Source organism: Sordaria macrospora, chromosome 4, assembly GCF_033870435.1.
Source record: "Sordaria macrospora chromosome 4, complete sequence".
Classification (NCBI taxonomy): Eukaryota; Fungi; Ascomycota; class Sordariomycetes; order Sordariales; family Sordariaceae; genus Sordaria; species Sordaria macrospora.
In genome coordinates, this window is record NC_089374.1 from 1,189,572 (window position 1) to 1,212,725 (window position 23,154).

Here is a 23,154-nt window from a genome sequence, read left to right on the forward strand (position 1 = left end):
AAAACTGTCCAACGGGTATTTGTGGCTGGGCGCAGCTGGTGTGGCGGTGGCCTGCGCTGCATCCGTCAGTATTGCCACGTATAACCCTGAGAAACACGTCTGCATAGATGTCACCTCTAACCCTGAGTTGTGTCTCAGGGGTGACCTGGGGTATAAAGGCAGAGGTTGATGTTCTTCCGAAGTACGCGATTCACAGCCACTCCAACCATGCCCTGTCCTCAAGTTCTCATCAACGAGAAACGCACTCGGCCCCATAAACAGCTGAAGACCCAGCTCCCAGACCTCCCAGCGCCGTCAACCCCCACGCAAGAGCCGCCGACTCCCAATCAAACTCATCATCCGGCAACACATCCCTTTCGACAACTTGCGCCTTAACCGCCGGTGTAGGCTCATAAGTAGAACCACCAACTGCATCGGGTGCACCAGCCACCTCGTCAATGGTTCCCAGCTCCGGCTCCGGCGTCGGTTCCTGCTTGATCTTGCGTGGCCTTCCTGGGCGTCTTCTCGGTGCCTGATTCGGGCTGGTTTCTGCACTACCATTGGCAGTAAGAGCCTCGGCGAGCTTCGAACTAACATGCTTGCCACGGTCCCTAAGCTTCATGGTCAAGCCTGAGGACGAACTTGGGCGCGATAGTTCGTTTTCAGGAATCGTCTCGGAGGGTTCTGTGATGCCCATCTCCGCGACGTTTGGGTAGGAAGGAGGAAGCGCCTTCTTTTCGGACTTCTTCCCGTAAAAGGGTGCTACAGACCTGAGCATGTGGTCCACGTCCAAGGCGCGGACCGCGGCCCAGATACCGAGACTGAAAGCGCACAGGAGAACGTCCTTGCCGGCGGCTGCGACAGCTGGGTGATCTGTCATCGAACCCAAAATCTTTTCCATGGCGGTCGTGCTGCGCTCCCAGGCGGATCGCTTTTCGATGTCGAAGGGGATTCGGACGCTGTGCCGGTGCTTGTATGAGCCAGGGAGGTTGTACCAAAGACCGGCGATGGAGGTCTTGCCGTGCAAAAGCAGACTGGCAACGGACATGAGGTTGAAGAGCTTGGTGAGGGAACGGTAGCTGTCGTGTGGCTCGGTATGGATCTTTCCCCATGACTTCGGAATGATGGCTGGCAGAATCAGGGGTGAGAGGGACAAGGCCTTGGAAATCGCAACGGCTGAGGGGAAGTTGGCGCCTCCTGCGGTCCGAGGCACCCAGAGCATAACTAGGTAGTTGAGAACGAGGAGGACGTGGAAGAAGGCGGGCCTCGGGGACCAGTTGGTTGGCTTCGGTGGGAACGCGCGAGCGAGGAGCTTCGAGAGACTACACGGCTGTTAGTGACACAGACTATAGCACTGCTAACGAGGGGTGACAGCGGAACCTACCTCGACTTGTGGGTATTATCAATGGGTGCAGGCGTCAGAAGCATAGCGACGTAGAACAGGTTCTGCGCAAAGGAGAGGTTGACCAAATGCGCGAGCAGTGCGTACGCCCAGAGGAACGGGATCTTTCTCCGGCGTCCTTCGGCTGCCAGCAACATGGTCCAGGAGACTGTAGCAAGATCAAGCTGTTGTCCCCACCACAGCCTCCTAGCCTTTTCTGCAACAATTTCCAGAGCATCGAGGTAGAGCGGTGTGTCATTCAGCCAGGCGCGGACATGGTCGAGTGTGAAGTTCTCGAGGCTGAAGCCGCCAGATAGTGTTTGCAAAAGAGGGATGCCACGTTCGGATGCCCATACTTTGTATGAGAGGGTCAGATAATCCAAGCCCGAGTTGATGGCTGAGCCTAGACTGAGAAGTGAAAGACTGCCGAAAGCCGTCACCAGCTTTTGTCGTTGCGATATCCGGCCACGCGTGTCTTGGGCTGGGCCCAGTTGGGCATACGATCGGTAGAGGGCCAGGCCGATGATGTAAGTAAGATAGAGAGAGGCTGCGATATGCGATCCCGCCAGAACCAAGGGTAAATACCTGTAGAAATGTCCAAGTTAGCTGATTGTCGCATCTTGATCACTTATAGTCAAATCTGCCTCTCTTCCAAGTCTTCACCAAGTTCTATGCCTCGATGTCACTTGGGCGTGCATAAGTGAGAGCTGCCTGATGGCGCATACTAGTCGCAACGTACCTTGGCTCTGATTCTAGAGCGACAGGAGCCATGATGATGGCTGTAAATGTGTTCGCAGATTGCTAGAGAAGTTACTGTGCCACCTATGAAGAAGAAAATAGGAAAGAGGGAAGCAGAAAACTGATGGATGGGTTGCGCTGGCCAGAGAGAAAGCTGGAAGGAGCGGCCTTAGGTGATGCTGTGAAACTGGCCTATGACGACACAGAGAGCTCCCCGCGGGCTCTTATCTTATCGGGCTGATCCGTCCCTAGCAGTCCACGTTTCACACCACAAACCCACTGAAGCCGCTGAACTTGGGACGGCAAACCCCTGTCATGCCGTTAGACATGTGGAGCCTCGACCACTGTGTGATCGACCCCCCGGCACGTTTGACAATGGGAGTCTGGGGAAGACACGGTCCTCCCGTCCTCCGATCCCGTTGCGACCTACAGAAATGGAAGTCTTCCGTGTACATACAATAAAGTCGAGAGTCTCTACAATAGCTCGTACAACTTTGCGATTTATCACTCTTTCAAACCCCCGCTAGCCACCTCCTCAAGACAGTCCTCAACATGTACCACCTAGCAAAGGGTCTCTACCGATTAGCGACCAGTAAAGAAGGTTAGCACCTAACCCCTTTTCCATTTCATAGTCCCATAGTCGCAACGAAGACTAATACTAACACCCAACCTTCTTCCCGCACCATGCAGAATACTCCGTCATCCTCCTAGGCCTCGACAACGCAGGAAAGACCACCTTCCACGAACAAGTGAAAGCGCTCTTCCACCCCGACCAGCCCGAGCCCAAGTTGAAAACAGTCCCAACGGTCGGCCAAAATGTTTCCACCATCACCTTGCCCGACATGTACCTGAAGCTATGGGACGTCGGCGGCCAGCTCTCTCTTCGTGCCCTGTGGCACTCGTACTACTCGTCCTGCCACGCCATCATCTTCATCATCGACAGCACCGACATCGGCGACGGTCAAATCGAGCGCGATCAGAACAATGGAAGGTTGGACGAGTGTCGGGCGGTGCTTGAGGACGTGTTGCAGCACTCGGAGACGGAGGGCGTGCCGCTGTTGATATTGGCGAACAAGCAGGACCGAGAAGACTGCGTGGAGGTCGTGCGGATCAAGGAAGGGTTGGTCAAGAAAGTGTTTGAGGGCGAAAAGAGTGCGAGTATCAGGGACTCGAGGGTGTTGCCCGTCTCGGCGCTAACGGGGACGGGCGTGAGGGAGGCAGTGGAATGGGTCAGATCGAGGGTGAAATGGAACAAGGAGTCGAGGCCGCCGGTTATGCGGTGAGTGGTTGTTGTTGGCGAAGAGGATTTATATTATGACGCCAAGCTTGCGACATGTATTGACGAATGTTGCCGGCGTATGAGTGGGGGATCCTACTCGGGAGCCGCTTCCTCCCTTTCAGGCCGGCAGAGCTTGCAACTGGCCTGGCATTGAAGATCACCACCGCCTCCAGAAGAAATTAGGGGGGTAGATCAAGAGCGCTGCGCAAGCCCACCGCCCGGTTCAAAAATCACCCCCCTTACTGGAGCGCGAGATCACGTTACCACCGGATCGAATCACAGCGACGTTGGACGGGAGATGATCATGGAGGCAAATGGCATAGAAGCATCTTTAGAGGTCAGGCGCGATCTTGGCTAAACCTTTACGCTCATTGCGTCTAGAAGAGATAGAGGCTGAGACCGTGCGGTGACCTGGCGCCTGTGTGTTCTCATCTATCCGGTAGCTTTATTGGCAGCCGAAGATCGGGAAAAGGCTGAGGAGGGCAAGACGCCCTGTATAATGTTAGATAGCGTTTTCGGATGCCGTCGTCGGGATCATTCCCTTCAAATATGAGGGAGGCTAAGACCCTCGAGGGCTCTCGCCCATTAATAGAACCCATTTTATGGAGCGGCTTGCCTCTTGGAAAACGCTTGCGGTTCTCTTGATCGACAAAGCATTGAAGGCGAGTTCTAGAACTCCCACGCCTCTGGAGTTTCCGCCCTAACCAACCATATTTTTTGTTCTGCTCGGCTCTATGGCCGTACCTGGGTATCTCACTTTCTTCCTCTACTTCCCCCGGCCGCGTCACCCAACAACACGATCATTCTCCGCCCTCAACTCAGCCATAAACCCACCCTTGTCCCTCCTCTTCGCGTCCTCCGCCAACTTGCCATCCAAGAACGTCGAGAAGTCCTTCACCTTCGTCAACGCCACGCTGGTACACTGCAGCAGCGCAACCGCCTCCACGGGAACACCTCCCAGCTTGGCGATCTGGCAGATCTCGCCGTGCCTGTTCAGACTAATCGTAAGGCTGGCGACCCTAACCTGCTCCTCCATCCAGTCCGCATCCAACAGCGCCGTCTCGCCCTCGTCGCCAAAGAAGCTCCACGTCACGCAAAAGGGCGAGTGTAGCCACCCCAGAGGAACCGGCTCCCGCTCTGCGGGCGTGTAAACTGTCAACACGCCGTTCTCCATGCTGGTGTCGGGCTTGCGGAAGTGGCGCAGGGCGGCGACGACGGCGAAGCAGGCCGCGTCCGTCAGGTTGCCGTCGTGAGACAGGACGTGCACGTCAACGCGGACGGACCAGCACTTTTGGCCGGCCACCAGACAGAGCGACTCGGTGTCGAGCGCGCCGGAGCGGCGGACCGTCTTTTCGAGCAGGCGAGACAAGAGGACTTCGGTTTCGGTGGGCCGGTTCACTTCGAAGTGAGGCGCAGCCATGGGGGAGAGTTCGGTGGCGATGGTGAAGATGCCGTCGAGGGGCCGGTCGGCAAAGGGGACTGTTACTTCGGCGGAGGCTTTGGCGAGGATCCTGGATTTGGAAGATATTGGTTATTATTTACGTGTCTCTAGGTGACCATGTGTGTGTGGTGTTGTGATCCAAACGTACTTTGTCTTGCCAAGTGATACATTCGCGACGCCATATTCGTCTCCAAAGGTGAGCTCTAGCGGGCGGTATTGGTCGAATTCGCGGCCATCGAGACGTATCTGTTCATCTTGAAGCGCCTTCAGGAGGAAGGCCTTCTCATTGGCTGATGGTTCTGCTTCTCTGGGCATTTTGAGATCTGAGTTTTGTTGTTTACTTTTTGCAAAGAAATGGAGATGTTGCAGATCACAAGATTCAAGATCACTGGTTGTTCCTGCTTGGGTGCTGCGATTGCGGCTGCAGTCGCTATGGTTCCCAATTCTGCCACTAAAGTCCGCCAAAATTTGGCGGGTTCTGCCGCTGCGGCATGCGGTCTGGGCCTGGGCGGGCGGTCAAGAAGCGCGCCTGCGAGACTGGACCTGACCCCAGGGCGTCATTTGTACCACTGAGCACCCTGCCAGTTTCCCCATTCAATTGTTGCTTCGCCTTTCGCATCGAAACCTCCATATCAACAACCTCTCTGCAGCGTTTTCCAACATCAACACCACGACCTGTCGCCCTCCATCGCGCGCGCTTCATCTCCCACCCATTGCATCGCCATCGCCCTCCAACAGAACAACTAAATAACCGAATCAAACCCAAGCCGTCAAAATGACCACAGCCCACAGACCTACCTTTGACCCGGTACGCATCCCGCCTCCATCCTCTTCTCCCGTCTTTCTCATCCAGTCCGCCGACTAAACTAACAATCTAACAATCCCCCCAATAGGCCAAAGGCAAAGAAGCTCTCCGCGGTCCCGCCTACCATCAACGTCTTCTCCCCGCCTACACGCAGCTCAAGTTCCGCAAGCCCGGCCAAGGCGGCGTCGCTGGGGCATCCGAAGACCGTGACACGCAAGACCTGCGCGCCGAGCTCCTGGCCGCCGAGGAGGCGCACAAGGCCAAGCTGAGGGGCGGATTTGCTCTTACCTCCGGTGACGACGAGAATGCCACGGCGGGTACCAAGCGCCCGCTGGCTTTAACGGGTGGTGGTGGTGGTGACGGCGACAACAAGGAGGGGGATAGAGAGGAGGAAGCGAAACGACGAAGGATATTAGAATTGACGAGGGAGATTGATGCGGACGATTCATCGGACGACGACGACAATGATTCAGACGCGGCGGGTTCAGAAGCAGGTGCTGCCTCGAAGAAAAACAAAGCGGAGGCCGACGACGACGACGACAATGACGACGACGATGATGATTCCGATTCAGACTCCGACAGCGACAGCGACGACGAGGAAGCCGAACTCCAGCGCGAACTCGAGCGCGTGCGCCGCGAGCGTCAAGAGAAGCGCGAGCGGGAGGAAGCGGAGCGCCAGAAGCTCGAAGAAGAGCAGCGCGAGAAGGACATAGCGCTCGGCAATCCCTTGCTGAACAAGCCAGACTTTACGGTCAAGAGGCGGTGGGACGACGATGTGGTGTTCAAGAACCAGGCGAGGGGCGTGGATGATCGGAATAAGAAGAAGGAGTTTGTGAATGACTTGTTGAGGAGCGATTTCCATAGGCGGTTTATGAGCAAGTATGTTCGTTAGGCTTGACGGGCTGCTTGCTTGTGGAAGAGGGTAGGAAGGGAGGAAGGGAGGAAGGGATTGGGGAGGGGAAAAGTGCCAAGTAGTAGAGAGAAGAGAGGGGAGAAGATACCCGAAGGATACAAGGCTAAACAGAGCGAATCTTTCTTCCTCTTTGCGACACAATTTGGCTTTGTAGGAGAGTATCCTACGTGCATGCTCCACGAGCGAGAGAGCAAGAGACGAATTCTCAAGACACAAATAACCACAACCAACAAGACTTTCAATGATCATTGCATATCTATGCACAACAACAAAAACCCATCTATGACTTTTTGTACCTAACGCCAGTTACAAATGCGAGATGCTATACATCCATCCACACAAAGGATATCCTCCTACATGACCAAGAACATCCATCATGTCCCACACATAAACGTCGTCCCGTGACCATTAATCACATTACGTACTCGTCCAACAATCTCCAGCAACCCCTTACTGCAACATATTATCCAAGCTCTCACCAAGGGTCTCCTCAATCCCCACGATCCACCTCCTGTTCTCCCTCTCCACAACCTCATCATCGTCATCCTGCAACTCGCTAATGAACGGCAACATCTCCGGCAAGCTCTGGAGCCACTCCTCGCCCAGTCTGGTCGTGAGCGCCTGCTGGCACTTGATGACCGCCAAGCGGACGGCCGCTTGCTCGGAGCGGAGATGCTTGAGCAGCGCCGAGTTGATCTCCTTGTGGTGCTCCTTACTGTCGGCAGCGGCAGCCAGCTCGACAACGGCGAGCACCAGATCCTCGGTGCAGTTGTTGGCGTTGGCGGCGTGGCCGAACTGCTCGACGAGAACAGGGGCGACGGCGCTGAAGTGGGCAGGCGCCTGCCAGAAGCCGTCCTGGTCGTGCTCGAAGCACTTGGTGAGGGTGCGGAGGACGCGCGAGCGGAGGGTCTTGAAAACGTCGTCGCTGGTAAAGGGGGCGGAGAGGACCTTGACGGCCGAGTCGATGATGTACGCGGCGTACGAGGTCACGATGGACTTGAGGTTCTCGAAGAAGTGCTGCAGGAAGCCGTAGGTGCTGACCTGGCGCTGGGCCTTGCCGGCCAGGTCGGACTTGGGCAGACCCGTGGTGGACCAATCCATAAGATGGGAGAACATGGGGCGGAAGGCGGCATCGTTGAGCTTGTAGATCATCTTGAGAGAAGTCTCGTTGATGAGGAGCTCGATCTTCTCCAGCTCCTGAGTGGAAGAGAGGACGCCGCTGCGGCGGAGATCGAAGGCGTTGAGGAAGATGCCGGTGAAGAGGGTGGTGTTCTTGGCGATGGAGGACTTGGGGTGCTTGTCCAAAGCGGTGCCGAGGACATGGAGGTACTCCTCGAGAGCCTGGTGATGGTTAGAAGACGTAGCAGAGATAGTGACAAGAGGAAGACTTACAGAGTATCCAGAGGCGGCAGCGTTGGCCCAGTTCTTTTCCAGGGCAGTGAAGAGGACCTTGCCCTCGATAAGCTTGGCAACAAACTGGAGGCAGTCGGCGCGGTTGGCGCGGCACTCCTCGTCCAGACCAGCGGCAGCAGAAGCGTTGGAGCAGGCAAGAAGTCTGTCGAGGTAGGCACCCGAGATCATGTAAGGGATGTGCTGGGCAAGAGCAGCCTTGAAGGCATAGGCAGCGTTATGCAGCGCACCATCGGGCTTCTCGGCCTTGATGCTCTGCTCGAGGCAGCCAAGAGCCTTGGGGATGGCAATGGGCAGAACAGGGACAATAGCGTCCTGGAGAACATCCACGAGAGAAGCAAGGCAGAGAAGAGCCATAATGCGGAGCTCCCGAGACGGCTGGCCAAGGCAGCTGTCGCCAGCGATGGTAGCGGCGGCAGCAGCGACGGCATCGAGATCCTTCTTGCCATACTTCTCGGCGATCTTGTCAACGCAGTTGACGGCCGTGTGCTTGTAGCTCATGTCGTCCGACTCGCGAATGACAGCCGTCAGCTGGGGCAAGAAAGCAAGCAAAGCCTCCCTCGACTTGAGGTTGTTGGTGCTCTCATTGTCCACACGAAGTTCCAAAGCGCGGAGGACCTTCTGGCGCAAGACAACGTTAGGACGATCAAGAAGAGCCTCAACACTTTTAATGAATTCAGCAATCGACAGCAGGTTGAGGTGGTTAGAGAGCGCGTCGCCGCAGAGGTCGTAAAGTTTGTCGCTCTTGGGCTTGACGGTGCCAGAAAGCGTGAGGATGCCCTCGAGGAACTGGGCATAGAGCTCGCGGATCTTGACTGACTCCATATCGTCCTTCTCAGCCAATGCGGAAATCTCGTGTTTCAGACGACGGTTGGCAAGCAACTTCGGGAGGAGGGTAAGCTGCTTTTGAGCAAGCTTCACAACATCCTGCGCAGAGTTGGAATCGACCTTGGCGAGCAAAGCAACGGAGAGGACAGGTTTGGGCTTGAAGATGTCGCTGATGATATCCAAATGCTTGATGAGGGTCTGTAGCTGAATCTCCACCGAGAAGGAGCCGATGATTTGGGTAGTGAACGCAATCATGTTGTCAGTAGCACCATACTTGTCCACGAACATGGCAAGGACAGCGAAGAGGAAGTCCTCGGGTCCAAGGTTCTCGATAAGAGTGATGAACAGATCCTGCTTGCGGTGAGAAGGAATGTGCTCGTAGGCAACGACAAAGCTGGTGAGAAGTTCGGCGGTGCTGGCAACCAGGTTCCTCCTGCTCTTGCGGAAGGTCTCGATCAAAGGAGGAATGACCTCCTTGACGGTCTGGTTGACAACGTGAGCGGAGTAGTCATCAGCCTGCTTGAGGACAGAGCTTCCCATGAAGGTGAAGATGGGCATAACGCTGTGCAAGACGACGTCGGGCGCAGTGCGAGCCAGGCTGGCAACCAACAACAGGGCAGCGTTAATGACCGTGGGGCTGGAAGACCGCTGGATGCAGGAGGCGAGGATATCACCGTGACCAGCCGCGGGGTCAATAGTGAGCTCCTTGCTGTCTTTGTAGGCAGGGATCATGGCAAGCAGACTGCCGAGAACCAAGCTCTGGAGGTAACCCAGCTCAGAGCCAACAACAGTACGGAGGTGCTGGAGCTCAGAAAGGGTGGTGAAGAGGCTGGGAAGCAACTCAGGATGCTGCTCAGGCTTAGACTCCTGAACAAGCTCGAGAACGAAGGTGGCTTTATTGAGGCTGGCGCTGACATCGGCAGGGCTCTGCGTGTCGACGCTCTTCTCAGAGGAGCCAACACGCCTACGCTTGGTAGCCGGCTTCTCGGTAGCCTTCTTGATATCATCGTACAGGGACTCGAGGAAGTCAAGAAGAATATCGGTAGTCAGCTCAACCTTGTGCAAAACGTCAGTGGCCTCGGTAGCAACGGCGTTTGGCTCGGAGGCGGTAGCGTGAACGCCCTGAGAAAGGGTAAGCAGCGCGCGAGCGGTGGAGAACTGGGTCTCGGCCTTCATGGAAGACCAGATCTTCTGGATACGGCCGAAGAGCGACTGGACGAGGCCGTTGCGGGTAACAACCTTGGCATCGTTGATGAGCTCAAAGATCAGCTTGAGACCAGCCTCGTTGTTGGCAACGACGACATCGACGAAAGCGTTGTTGACCAAGGCCTCATCAACAGCTTCCCGGGCAAGGAGCTGCTGAGCCGCCTCCTCGGACAAGCGGGCCCACCATTGCAATAGAGGGAGGAGCAGGTCGGTTCTGGAGGTACCAGAGATGCTCTTGATCTGGTTGAGCGTCTGGAGGAGCCTCAGCTTGACAGCAATAAGCGGTGTTCCGACAACATGGCTGGAAAGGAACTTGAAGATAGCGAGTCTGGTAGAGTGGGACAAGTGTTTCTTGTCACCATCCTTGGACTTGGAGCTCTCCAAAGCGTTGGTGAGGGCAGCCAAGATGTGGTCCTCATGAAGGAGGGACTCCTCCAGAGAAGGAATGAGGACGGAGTTGAGAAGGGCCTTGACGGCATCAAAGTCCAGCCAGCTGACAGGAGCAGTCTTGGTATAGAGGCCCTCAGAGCCCCAAACACGGCGGACCTTGCTGGGCTTGGTCTGGTAGAAAGATCCGAGAACAGTGATCAGCTCAGCAGCGGCCCGACGGACCTTCTTGGCGGGGTCGCTAAGAGCAACAATGGCATAGGGAACGACGGCCTGGAAGTCCAACTTGGAGAACTCATCGTCCTTCAGGAGATTCTTGACGCGCTCAAGAGCGGCAACCTTGGCCAAAGTGGGGAGAGAGCCGCACCAGAGACGCATGTAGAAGCTGGCATAGAAGAGCCTGGTAGGAGCCTGGGGGTGGCTGAGAACGGGGGCCTCATCGAACTTCTGGAGGTTAGTCTCGTTGGCAGCAACGGACAAAAAGAGCGAGTAGAGCTCCTCGAGAAGATCAAGAGGCTCCTCGGCGAAGCACGAAGCAGACTGGGGCTTGAGCTTGGAGAGCTTCTCGAAGTTCTGCGCGAGTTCCGCTTCCTTGTCCACCTTGGGAGTGGTGTCCTCAGCAGCGGCCTCGGGCGCATCCTCAACGGCGAGCTTGGGGCGAATAGACGCGCCAAGAGTCAACTCAAGAGCATCAATGTCGAAGTCAACCTCCTCGATGGTGGCACGGACGATATCACCAACCTCGCCACCAGCCTGGGACAAGCTAACCAGAATGGTGCCAAGCTCCTTGCGAATCGCGCCATCCTGATCAACCTGATCGTTGATTCTGTGGGCAGCAACCAATAGAGACTTGTAGACGACCTTGATCTGCTTTTCACGGAGAACGTTGCCAAGAAGTAGCGAGTTGACCACAGGCAGACTGCGAACATCGCCCTTCTTGTGAAGCCTGTCGACCAAGGCAAGAGCAAGGCCGTTGGCCAGCTTATCGACTCTGTGGTCCTTTCCAATCTGGTTCATAACGGAGGCAAGCTCGGGAACCTTGAGGAGAGCCTTGGTGACTCTGGCAGAAAGCTGCTTGGCGGAGCGGTGCTGGGAGATGATGCAGAGGGTGACGAGACCAGGGCGCATCGTCTCGGGAGTCCAGCCATGGACAAGCTGGTCCATGAAGGCCGTAAGAGCATTGTCAGCAAGACCGCCCTTGGCAGCAAGAATTGTGACCACCATGTAGCTGGCAATCTGGAGACCAGGGGAGCTCTTCATGACCATGGCATCGCTGAGAACAGGGGCAAGCTGCTGCATGAGGGCGTTGTCGTTCTCGATCTGGATGCTTCTCCTGCCGGAACGGTACTTGTCGAGCAGACCGTTGGTGGCCTCGACCATGACACCACCCCAGAACGAGATGAGACCGGGGTACTCCATCTGGTACTTGCAAGAGTCGAGGGTATACTGGGAGATGGCGGTAAGAAGCTCGGGGCGGTTCGTCGCTTGCTGGACAATGGCGGCGCGAGGGGGCGCGGTCAGAGAGCGGATGTAGGGGTCGAGGAAGCGGTACTCCTTAGGGATGTTGGCAGGCAGGATGGACAGCAAAGTCACGAAGGCCGGGATGGTGTGGTATGGGAGGAAGGTAGCGATGAGGGCAGCGGTGTTGAACTCGTGGATGCGGAACCGGCGAATCAACCACTCAATGGCCTTGATGGTGGGCATGAGACGCAACCTGCTGCCACAGAGGTGGAGGAAGGCCTCAACATGCTTATCGAGGGCAGCGTTCTCAGCAGCGGTCATCTGTGTCCTGTCGGCCTCCTGGCTCTGCTCGCTCCATAGCGACTGGGCAAACTTGGCGAAGCGTGAATCAAGATTGCATAGCTCTTCAAAGCCTTCGAGGCATATCGAGTAGATCTCGGGGTATGTCTGGGTGGCGGCGACGCGGGGCTCGAAGATCAAGGACTTGGAGTGGGCGGCCTTGAGGACCTTGGTGTTGAGGGTCGACCGCGAGTTGGCGGCGATCTGGGCCAACTGGGAGGCCAATGACGACATGGCTGTGTATTGCTTCCTATCTTTCGGCTATATGGGTATCGTATGGTATCGTGAGGAGAGGTTGACGTCGATATTTCGATCGCGTCGCAAAGTGGGAGTTCAGTCGGCCTTGCGGCGCGTGGTGGGAGACGGGGAGGGCACAGTCTCGATCGTCTATCGTGGGGTAGAGACTATGGATACTGGATGTTGTATGTATATGTACAATTGTCGAGAAAGAGATTGCCGCGGTCTCTCTTTGCTGCGACGGTGGTGATGTTTTGGAGAGAGGAGGTTGATTTGGGATGGAAGGAGGTTCAGAGTTGGAGAGAGATCCGGCCACTCGAAGCTCCAGCGCATGCACTCAATCGCAAAGTGAAGTGCAGTTCAAGGGCCGTTCATGGTTCAGCAACTTTTTTTTCTCCAAGGGGTGGGGTCCGATAAGCGGGGTTGGCCAACCACAGCTCACTGATAAGACCCCAGCATTGGCGGCCAGGGTCCAAAAAGTTTGGAAAATGTTCCTGAGCTCATCTCTCATTGAAGAACCATCAATCGATACCCATCTCCACTACAGAACACCGCTCCCAGCACCTCACCTCAGTCTGTCTTCAGCATACATCAATCACCCACACTCACTGTTCTCAGTTCACTTCACACCGTCTCACAACCTGTAACAACACAGATCATCCATCACCAGCCACCATCATGTCTTCCCATCCTTCCAAGAGGAGGAAGCTGGCCGATGGAGCTCAGTCTTCGGAAGGCGCACCAACCAGCGACGTCAAAATTCAAAAGCAGTTCTTCAAGAGTGCGCAAACCTGGAACCTCGAGGAGGACTATGAAAACCGCCCCAGGAAAGGAAAGCAGAAGAAGCAGAAGAAGCTTGCCGATGCCACGAAATTGCCCATCAGGGCCGCCGAGGGAACCTGGGTTACGCAGGAGGAGGAGGATGCCGAGATTGCCAGCGATGCCGAGTGGCTAGAGAGTGAAGGAGAGGAGGCCCCTGAGGAGGAGGAGGTTCAGCCTGAGCCGGAAGCACCCAAGATTCCCGAGAAGGAACAGATCAGGAGAGCCCAGGAGGAAATGGCCAAGATCGCAACGCAACTCAACGAAGACCCAGAGGAGCACCCGGGTGCTTTCAAGGCGCTCGCCAAGTTTTCAGAGTCGGATCTTCTCGCCATCAAGAAGCTCGCCATTGTTGTCCAGATGACCGTCTACAAGGATGTCATTCCTGGCTACAGGATAAGGCCGGCCTCGGAGGATGTGGCCAAGGAGAAGCTGTCCAAGGATGTCAAGCGGTTACGCGTCTACGAGCAGGCCATGGTTACCGGTTACTACCAGTACATCAAGACCCTCGCTGCCCTTGCCGGCGGAGCTATTCGTGACAAGGGGGCAAAGCAGCCCATCACCAGCATCGCCCTTACCTGCGCCTGCACTCTTTTGAACGCGGTACCGCACTTCAACTTCCGCGGCGAGCTTCTCAAGATCATCATCAAGAAGCTGAGTTACCGAAATATCGACAAGGACTTTGTCAAGTGCCGGACTGCTCTCGAGACCCTGCTCCACGAGGATGAGGATGGTCAACCCGCCATGGAGGCCATCTCGGTACTCACAAAGATGATGAAGGCTCGTAACTACCAGGTTGACGAGAGCATCCTCAACCTTTTCCTCCACCTGCGCTTGCTTGACGAGTTCTCCGGCAAAGCTTCCAGAGACACGGTGGAGAAGCAGGATGATGGGTCGGTTAAGAAGCAAAAGCAAAAGAAGGAGTTCCGCACCAAGCGCGAGCGCAAGCTTCTCAAAGAGCAGAAGGAGGCTGAAAAGGTCATGGCCCACGCCGATGCGGCTGTCAGTCACGAGGAGCGCGAGCGGATGCAGTCCGAAACGCTCAAGATGGTTTTCGCCTCGTACTTCCGCATCCTCAAGATGCGCATCCCGAACCTCATGGGTGCCTGTCTTGAGGGTCTGGCCAGATACTCCCACCTGATCAACCAGGACTTCTTTGGCGATCTCCTTGAGGCCCTAAAAGACCTTATTCGTTATAGCGAAATGGACGCTAACAAGGAGGACGATGACTCGGATGACGAAAATAAGGAGGATGAGGTGGACGAAGATGATGAGCATGAGTTCGTCCGTGACACCAGTCGCGAGGCGCTCCTCTGCACTGTCACCGCCTTCGCTCTTCTTGAAGGCCAAGATGCCCACAACGCCCGCTCTGATCTTCACCTTGACCTCTCCTTCTTCATCACTCACCTCTTCCAGTCCCTTCTCTCTCTCTCCGTCAACCCGGACCTCGAGCTCGGCGCCCAGTCGCTCCAGCTCCAGAACAGCGTGCGCCGCAACAACCGCATCAACCTGCAGACCACCACCGTGCTGCTCGTCAAGTGTCTGAGCGGTATCCTACTGCCTCCCTGGAACATCCGCTCCGTGGCGCCTCTCCGTCTGGCCGCCTTCACGAAGCAGCTCATGTCTGGGTCGCTCCAGGTGCCTGAAAAGTCCGCCCAAGCTTTGCTTGGCTTGCTCGCCGACGTGCTACACACGCACGGCAGGAAGATCAGCTCTCTCTGGAACACGGAGGAGAGGAAGGGCGACGGCACGTATAAGCCGCTTGCGGCAACGGTGGAGGGTAGCAACCCGTTCGCGTCGACGGTGTGGGAGGGCGAGCTGTTGAGAAAACATTATTGCCCCAAGGTGAGGGAGAGCGTGAAGCAGCTGGAGAAGAGCATCAAGAGTATCAAATAGAGGCTGGGTGGGTGACGTGACAAAGGGAATGTCTCGTTATGTCCGCGAGGGTTCTAGTTGGAGGATTTGGTCGTTGGAGAGTATATACGTTAGCTTTTGCACAGAATTGTTATTTTTCGAAACTATTTCGTCGGTCAATCCCATCATAATGAAAAGTGGTTTAATCCAGAAGCAGGTCGTCCTACATGTTTTGAGGTGCGAAAAGAGAATGCGTCCTTCCACTGTACCTTTCCCAAACACGTTTCCAATTTTCAGCTGGCAAAGGCGATTTCGGTTCGACCTCTCACCCGTCTTTTCAAGAGCCGTACTTTGCAGTCTCCCATCTTCACTAACACCAACGGGAGCTCTTTCCTTGTCTCCATGAGGCAGTCGTCCCCCACCACTCCTACCGCGGATGTACTGGTATTTTGATCCCCGATTGACGAGCGCTTTCTCTCCTTATCTTCATTCAGCCTTCAATCGACCGTATTTTCCCATCTTTGGTCGGGCAGGTTTCGAATTTTTATGAATTTTTTTTCCTTCTTCCCCTTGACCTGACACAGTTCTTCTCAAATCTTCTACAAAACATTAAGCGCTACTTCAGCACCGTACTCTCAGCTCTTTCCCACAGTTGGGTATCAAAACCTTCCCAATATTGATCAACGATACTATTCTGGGTCTCTCAATGCCAACTACACTTTGCGCTTCATTCTGTTTCACAGTTCCCGGACTCCGTCATATACTGGCGGCTCGCTCACTGGGCGATTCGATTATAAGTGTTGAGCCGCGTTTACGCTATGGACAACACATGATTTACACTTGCAATAGGCCTCGGTTTGCCCTCGGATTAATGGTTTTGGTGGACAGTTAGGGCATTGCTCTTAATTTTGTATGCTAGACTCACCGGTGCGGCACGTCTCATGCCCTACGGGAGGCGGAAGTAGACGTTAAAAATAACAACAACAACAGTTCCCGGACGTCGGTGGACGGAACTTTTTTTTCTCACTTAGCTCTGTCTCACCGAGTCGGGACAACGTTGCCGAACCACAGTGCCGGAACTCTCACACCGAGACATGTCCGTAAGCTTCCTATCCAGCCCCCGTGCAATTTTAATTGGGAAGATGGAAAGACTTTTCTCTGTCTGATGACGATCGTCGTAACGACCAATGGTCTCTTTTTTCTCATTTCCTTTTTTGATGTAAGCGTGCGGCTCTAATGTTCCACAACAGCCTTATTCGTGAAACAGTGTTAGGCAATATCCAGCTCGACCAACTCGGTTACACATTGTGTCCGTTGGCAGCGAGAAAAATATTTTACACCTTGACGACGCTGAAAGTGAGTTAGTATCATACTCAGATCTCAGGCGGTTCACCAATGGTTAAACATCTCGGATAGAGATTACTACACCTCGGACTCCAACCACCTCCCCAACGGGTATAAGACACAGTGTTGCGGCTTGAGAGTGGCTGTACCTATCAACGTCATAATCTGGATAAACGGCACCGTTGAACAGCCTGACACAACCACCAAACTGCCAACAGACGATTCTTGTCGTCAGTGATTGTATGAACGTCAAAATCTGGGTAAACGGCACAAGTCAGATGCTCAACGTCACCATCGACGCCGCCAACACACATCCTTGGCCGTCATCACCTGAGGACTAAGCCTTGGAGACTCGATGAGTGTGAATCTCGTCATCGCAACATCGCCAATGGCCGTGAACCTCAATCTCCGAACTTCCCTTTGCTGCTAACAGCATGCATGCCTTCCTTACTCCTGCTGGACTTGCGTCACAACCCTACAGCGCCTCAAAGAACGCAGGGTCATGCGGTCTCGGATCTCCGGCCGGTCAATTCGGATTCAAAATCTGCGGCGTCCGTGTTTTCGCCTTCAAACAGCTGGCTCATCGCACTCCCGTCTCTCCACATGGAGTCCAGACTGAAAGTGTAAAGTCAAAAACAACAGTGCGCTTTTGGGTCACCGTCACGTCAAATGATTTGCGGTTGAATCGACCCGACAAGAGCGGGAAAAAGAACTTCGCCTGCACGAATTGGTCTCCACTACAGGGGGGAATGCCACTAACAGGCACGTGCAAATTACCGGAAATTGGACCATGTGGAAGCTGTCACCAAGCTCAGCCAGCACGCTAAACTGTTAACGGGCGCTAACAAGGGCTTCCAAGAGTCGCTACATTCGCTAAACTTAAGCGCCCCTAACACATGGGGAATCGTGCATTTTCTCATCGCCAGGACAATCGGAATCCTAGTGTTTCCCCACGTATCTCTGATCAAACATTGTTTTGGAGACAGAGGCCATATGGCATTCAAGGTTCTGGCTCCAAGCTGTTACTATTTGTCAATCAAAATAGACAGGGAAACCATCACGAGATGAATTCAGACGATTTCAGGGACAAAGCCTTTCTTCGTCTGAATTAAACTTTTATCCCTTCGGCGATTCAGGGGAACAGAGCGTTGTCGATCACTTACCCCAAATAGCCTGTCGAACCTCGATCTCGACCATTCAGCTCCCTGATGCCTCTGGTGAGGTCCCCCGGCCAGGCACCACAATCGTGTATCAAAATTGCCAAAATTGTGGAAGATCCGGCTCTGAGAGTTTCGTCTTGGCATCCAACTTCCCAGGTTGTTTCAGGCCCCCAAACCTCGTCTTTCCGTGGTCCCAGCAGTGGTGGAAGAACACAAGGAAGCATGCCAAGACTGGCCCAGTGATCATCCGTCGTCATCGTCTCGGACCCTCTCTCCCACTTTCCATTCTGCCATCATTCCGCTCGCTCGCTCTTCTCCGTTCACCATCTTGTCGGCATCTTCACCGAGAGAAAATCCACCTCGGCTCACTCAGCCCATCAGGGACATTATTGTCGTCAAGATGTGGCAACATCAGGTCGCACAGGCAGGATGTGTGCTGCATCAGCCTCAGCCCCAACGGCTCAACACCAGCTGCAGTTTACGTCCACTGGATCCTTTCGTTTATCTCAGCCCACAAGGCTAGGTACGCATCATGGTTATGCCGCCCAAGAATTGGAGGACCAGTTGAGGTATACATACACAGCCTTCTCGACGTCTAACCGCCAGGAACCGAAAGCAGACAATGTGGTAGGCGCAGGGGCACCTGTCACATCTCTTTTTCCACACCATCTTCCCCAGATATAGACAAATCAAGCTCTTTCCTTTCAACATTGGCTTCTTAGAGGCACCTTGGCGGCACATTGGGGCGGGATTCCTTTCCTTCCTCTGATAGTACCGGAGCTGGAGGCCATTGCCGTTTGGTTTTCCCAAAAGTCAATCATCACATTCCACTTTTCAGTTACTGCCCCAGCCCCTGTCGATGGATCCCATTACACGTAGGGGGCCGGAACTTCGTGGGGCTTTCTTTCTCTTCTTGAAGAACATTCCCCCCGGCCTACCGGTAGTGTGCCCGGCTTTGCCTCATCTTTACCTTTATCTTCGGTAGAGTTTCGTTTCCTTTTCATCTTCCTATCATCCAATCGATTTTGCCTATATGGGACAAAAGGTGTCCTTGTGGCTATCCCTTTTCATCTGATGTGATTCTCACAGCTTTATTTTTCTTTAGTTGCTAAACCTTTGTCTTAATCCCATATCATATCCTTCTTTTTCTCTTACTTCCTCTATACTAATATTGTCACTCAAGCCAGTTTCGAGGTGTTGGTTTATAACAGTACGGCCGCTGGAACTGTCCTGCATATCCTACGTGCCATCTGTTCTTCTCAGTTGGCCAAGGTCTGCCTTGCTTTCTCGGGTTGCTTTTGTGGACGTAACCAAATTCTTGGCCTACGTTGAGGAGCTTACTTAGTCCGACTTACTTGGATCACAATTATCCGAGTCCTATCAAAAAGCACCTCGCATTCTTCTTTTGTTTACTTAGCACTGCCTATCCCATCGCGCAACTGTTTCCTGGAACATTAGTTTTCCCCTTCCGTTCGTCATATATTATTTTTTTGTTTCACTATATTGTATTATCATCTACATCCTTTTTGAAGCTTGGATACCAGAGGGCCTTGCGACATTTCCAAAGTTGGATACACAAGATTGTCAACGTCGTTCTTGGAAACAAGTAGCTCAAGGGGCAAAAGGGAAAGGAAAACCCGTGAGGATGAGGACAACGAAGATATTGGCCTTGGCGGCATCCCTTCTATCAACGACGGAAGCCTTCACCATTCGACAAAAGGAAGATGCAGGTGGCCCGAAAGTGGTCAGTCTGCGAACAGAACGTCATTTCGTCCCAAACCCCGTTGCCCGGGACAGGTTACGAAGGAGAGGATCACAGGGTGAAATCCTATTGGAGAACGTCGTAGGTTTTACCCTTCCAACATTCTGCTGGAATATCTGGCTAATACCGAGGTTTAGATAGGTGGATACTATATTAATGTGACGATTGGTACGCCCGGAGGGATATTTTCACTGCATCTCGACACAGGCTCTGCAGATACTTGGGTGAATGCTCCCAGCTCAAGTCTCTGTCAGGCAAAATCCAGACCATGCAGTTACTCGGGGACCTACTCTGCCAATGATTCATCTACATATGAGTACATCAGCAACAATTTCGACATCACGTATGTGGATGGCTCTGGCGCCAGAGGGGGTTATGCCGCCGATACCTTCACCATCGGCGACAATACCAAACTGAACCGACTGCAGTTTGGCATCGGCTACTCTTCAACTAACCCGCAGGGACTACTCGGTATTGGGTACGCCCTGAGCGTAGTGCAAACCCGCGCCGGTTTGCCAGCCTATAACAATCTCCCGGTGCAAATGGTCGCCGATGGCTTGATCAACTCTAATGCCTACTCGATCTGGCTCAACGACCTCGATGCCCCCTATGGTACCATTCTCTTCGGAGGCGTTGACCCCGCCAAGTACGAAGGCGACCTGCTCACCCTGCCCGTTCAAACCCCCCAAAAGGGCGTGTACAAGAACCTCATGGTCACCATGACTGGCCTTTCATTGTCTGACTCCCCCTCCTCCTCCGCCGACGGCGGCAACACCACTCAGGTCTCCGAAGACAATCTCGCCCTTGCCGTTCTCTTGGACACCGGCTCAACCCTCACCTATCTCCACCGCGACCTCGTCGAACCCCTCTACGACGCCATCGGCGTGACAGTCATGCCAAACCCGCAAGGCGACCTAGACGGCTACGTTCCCTGCTCTCTCAGATCCTCCTCGCAATCCGTCATCTTCTCCTTCTCCTCTGAGCTGCAAATCACCGTGCCCATAGACGAGCTCGTCCTCAATCAGACCACCAACGGCAAACTCCCGCGCATGCCGGACGGCGTCACTGACGCCTGTCTCTTTGGCATCCAGGAACGTAACGGCACGGGAAGCAACACCCTGGGCGACACTTTCCTGCGCAGCGCGTATGTGGTGTTTGATCTGGACAACAACGAGATCTCGATGGCGCAGACGAGGTTTAACGCCACGACGACAGATGTGAGGGAGATTGAGAAGGGTAAAGGGGGGGTACCCGGCGCAAAGGCGGTGAGGAATCCGGTGGAGGCTACGAGTGGATTTACTGAGGATGAAGGGGGGATATATCAGAATGGGGCGGCGGGTGAGTTGAGGGTTGGAATGGGCATGGCTTGGGGGTTGTTGGTGGGGGTTGCCATGGTGTTTTTGGGGTTGTGAGGGGTGGATGGATGAGAAGAGAAAGAGAAAAGAAAGAAGAGTAGGAAAACGGAAAGGAAAGGATGGGAAAAGCGAAATGGATGGGAATGGTTTGAAAAGCACAGGTCTGTTGTTCTTGTTCATAAATTATCAAGATGATTGCATGGGAATAGCGTTCGCTTTTTAGCATTCATGAATATATATTCTTGCATATTAACCCCCATCGCACCTTGTCTGTGCCATTTAGTCGAATAGGCCGCTGAATATGACTTGCCTACTACAACTTATAATCGCACCAAAAAGAATGAAGTGGTCATGCGAGCGCCGTGGTGTTTACCACTTGCATACATATAGGTAGAGGCGACACCGAAATCATCGCAATATCAAAGACAATCACGGCAATATTGATCAAGTGAGCGATGCACAAGACAAGAACACCCACATTTCAAACCCTGATTGAAAATTATCAATCAATGCGCAAGCCGGAAAAAGGAGGTTAAGAAAAAGACCGCCAAAAAAAAGCTCAGCGGCCCGGAGCAGGGTCGAACCGACCCGTCCACTCTTGAGAGACATGCCTACGAAAACTGTACCACCCGACCGCTACCGACGCAACGAACAATGTTTATCTGGCCCTGCCATCACATACCGTTACCTAGACCACGAACAAGATGAAGGAAGGAAGAAACGAGGGAAGGAACGAGGGAAGCAAGCAAATGAACCAAAAGACGAAGAAAAAGAAGTAAAAGAGACAAGAAAGACTTACATAATCTCCGGCACCCCACCCCCACAAGCCTGCCAGCAGCACTCATCGCTCGCAGCCTCAATCACCGCCCTCACCTCCGGTCTGCACGTGCACTCCAGATCTAGCGGGTCTTCGCAGTCGGTGTTCAGCTCCACGGCCCTCTTCATGCAAGGCCTCGCGCACGCCGCGAACACGCCGGGGATGTCGTTCACTTCGCCCAAAGCAAAGGGGCGGACGTCCTGCAGATGCACGGTCTGGATCGGCTGCTCGAAGACGTTGACTTCTTTGCTGATGCACTCCTCGGCGAGGTCATCGCCGAAATTGGGGAAGCCGTCTTCGTCGAGGCGGTCGTCGTCGGGGTCTTCTTCCTGTCGGCGGGTTAGGAAGGGGGAGTGGCCGAGGCGGGGGCGTCGGGTGGTGAGGGGCTTGAGAGCCGAGGTGGTGGTGGTGGTGGTGGTGGTGGTGGTGGTGGTGGTGGTGGAAATAGTAGAGGTTGTTGTGACGATGGTGGGAGTTGTTGGAGACGAAAGAGTTGGGCCAGGGACAATGTGCTGGACGCGGGCGGCGATGTCGTTACTGGCGATCTGGACGATACGGTCGAGGCCGAGTTTGGGTCCTCCGGCTACGGACGTCTCGATGATGTGGTCGTGGGTATTGTTGTCGGTAGTGGCATGCCCAAAGAGGGAAGGGAAGATGTAGGAGGATAGGGAGGTGGAGAGGAGGGCGGAGCATAAGAGGCCCCAAAGGATGAACCAAGGGGAGATTCGGGGGAGGCGGGGGAAGAAACGGATATCGACGGGGTATATGGAGAGCATCTTGACGGTGATGGCGATGATTTTGGTACGGTTAGTATTGATGCCTCTTGTTGGAGCTGACTGAAGAAACAAGGGAAGAGAATTTAGGAGTGCGGTCTATTTCGTGGTGGTTGTATCCAGAGAGTTTCCGTGAGTTTCGTTCTGTTGTTTAATTTTACTGGGAAAATTAAAAGGGAAGAGAGGGATACGGAAGAATATGAACCTCGTCGAGAAAAATGAAGAACAGGAGAAAGAATACGTGGCAGCTATGCGCCGGTAGAACATTTGAAGATGTAGATGCGCGCTGGCAGAGGAAACCGATGAATATGGAAGCGGATATATGTACCCATCGCCACTCCTGCGAAGTTCGGCGTGCATAATCCTGAAAAATAATGACATCTGCAGGTTGAGCTGCATATGCGAATGGTATGTCAGGAACTCGAGCTCAGAATCAAGCGCCGTTGTTAAGCTGTTATCGAGTGTCCGGCGGCAGTTTGGCGAACGTATGCCCGTTCTCCCAACACCTACCTAGTTTTGGTCTGTATACTCATCCCTGATGAGATGTTGTTCGGAATCAGATATCCATCTATCTACATTGGCCGACCTTCCAAGATCCTGGTTTGTCCAATAATTCGGGACAGCATATGATTTCTTTTTCTTCTTAATAACGTTTCAGTGTTTGACATTTGTTGATTGTAGAGAAGCAACCAGTTGCGTGGAAGATCTCGACCGTGAGCCGATCAAGGTACGGCATGATGGCGCTTATAGGTAAGTACCAGAATCAATTAATAACAAGCTCAACCACCCACCAGGATTCGCACACATCCCTCGCTGAAAGCTTTGTAGAAAACGTGTTACTATTTGTACCCATCGACTGTGATTTT

At 54.0% G+C, this 23,154-nt stretch overlaps 8 protein-coding genes across 8 annotated transcripts; 4 read left to right on the forward strand and 4 right to left on the reverse strand.

Annotated features, from left to right (window-relative positions):
* Positions 1–80: 80 nt before the first annotated feature.
* Positions 81–2,257, reverse strand: SMAC4_06486 (uncharacterized protein). Its single transcript, XM_003344237.2, has 3 exons — positions 2,100–2,257; positions 1,364–1,945; positions 81–1,301 (listed from the first exon to the last, which is right to left on the reverse strand). Exons 1-3 carry the CDS (start codon positions 2,129–2,131, stop codon positions 230–232), a joined length of 1,686 nt encoding a protein of 561 aa, XP_003344285.1. The 5' UTR covers positions 2,132–2,257; the 3' UTR covers positions 81–229.
* A 50-nt stretch (positions 2,258–2,307) lies between these two features.
* On the forward strand, positions 2,308–3,381 carry SMAC4_06485 (uncharacterized protein; the record flags this gene model as incomplete). Its single annotated transcript, XM_003344236.2, has 2 exons — positions 2,308–2,699; positions 2,789–3,381. The coding sequence occupies exons 1-2, from the start codon at positions 2,651–2,653 to the stop codon at positions 3,379–3,381; spliced, it is 642 nt and encodes a 213-aa protein (XP_003344284.1). The 5' UTR covers positions 2,308–2,650.
* Positions 3,382–4,080: 699 nt separating this feature from the next.
* SMAC4_06484 (uncharacterized protein) lies at positions 4,081–5,209 on the reverse strand. The gene is made up of 2 exons (XM_003344235.2): positions 4,967–5,209; positions 4,081–4,888 (listed from the first exon to the last, which is right to left on the reverse strand). The coding sequence occupies exons 1-2, from the start codon at positions 5,131–5,133 to the stop codon at positions 4,162–4,164; spliced, it is 894 nt and encodes a 297-aa protein (XP_003344283.1). The 5' UTR covers positions 5,134–5,209; the 3' UTR covers positions 4,081–4,161.
* A 193-nt stretch (positions 5,210–5,402) lies between these two features.
* Positions 5,403–6,835, forward strand: SMAC4_06483 (uncharacterized protein). The gene is made up of 2 exons (XM_003344234.2): positions 5,403–5,626; positions 5,712–6,835. The coding sequence occupies exons 1-2, from the start codon at positions 5,594–5,596 to the stop codon at positions 6,513–6,515; spliced, it is 837 nt and encodes a 278-aa protein (XP_003344282.1). The 5' UTR covers positions 5,403–5,593; the 3' UTR covers positions 6,516–6,835.
* Positions 6,836–6,847: 12 nt separating this feature from the next.
* On the reverse strand, positions 6,848–12,401 carry SMAC4_06482 (uncharacterized protein; the record flags this gene model as incomplete). Its single annotated transcript, XM_066090460.1, has 2 exons — positions 6,848–7,877; positions 7,929–12,401. 2 exons carry the CDS (start codon positions 12,399–12,401, stop codon positions 6,987–6,989), a joined length of 5,364 nt encoding a protein of 1,787 aa, XP_065946754.1. The 3' UTR covers positions 6,848–6,986.
* Positions 12,402–13,082: 681 nt separating this feature from the next.
* Positions 13,083–15,119, forward strand: SMAC4_06481 (uncharacterized protein; the record flags this gene model as incomplete). Its single annotated transcript, XM_003344232.1, has 1 exon — positions 13,083–15,119. One exon carries the CDS (start codon positions 13,083–13,085, stop codon positions 15,117–15,119), a length of 2,037 nt encoding a protein of 678 aa, XP_003344280.1.
* Positions 15,120–19,226: 4,107 nt separating this feature from the next.
* Positions 19,227–20,755, forward strand: SMAC4_13613 (uncharacterized protein; the record flags this gene model as incomplete). Its single annotated transcript, XM_066091504.1, has 2 exons — positions 19,227–19,424; positions 19,481–20,755. The coding sequence occupies 2 exons, from the start codon at positions 19,227–19,229 to the stop codon at positions 20,753–20,755; spliced, it is 1,473 nt and encodes a 490-aa protein (XP_065946755.1).
* Positions 20,756–21,493: 738 nt separating this feature from the next.
* SMAC4_06480 (uncharacterized protein) lies at positions 21,494–22,291 on the reverse strand (the record flags this gene model as incomplete). Its single annotated transcript, XM_066090459.1, has 1 exon — positions 21,494–22,291. One exon carries the CDS (start codon positions 22,289–22,291, stop codon positions 21,494–21,496), a length of 798 nt encoding a protein of 265 aa, XP_065946756.1.
* Between the last annotated feature and the right edge of the window lie 863 nt (positions 22,292–23,154).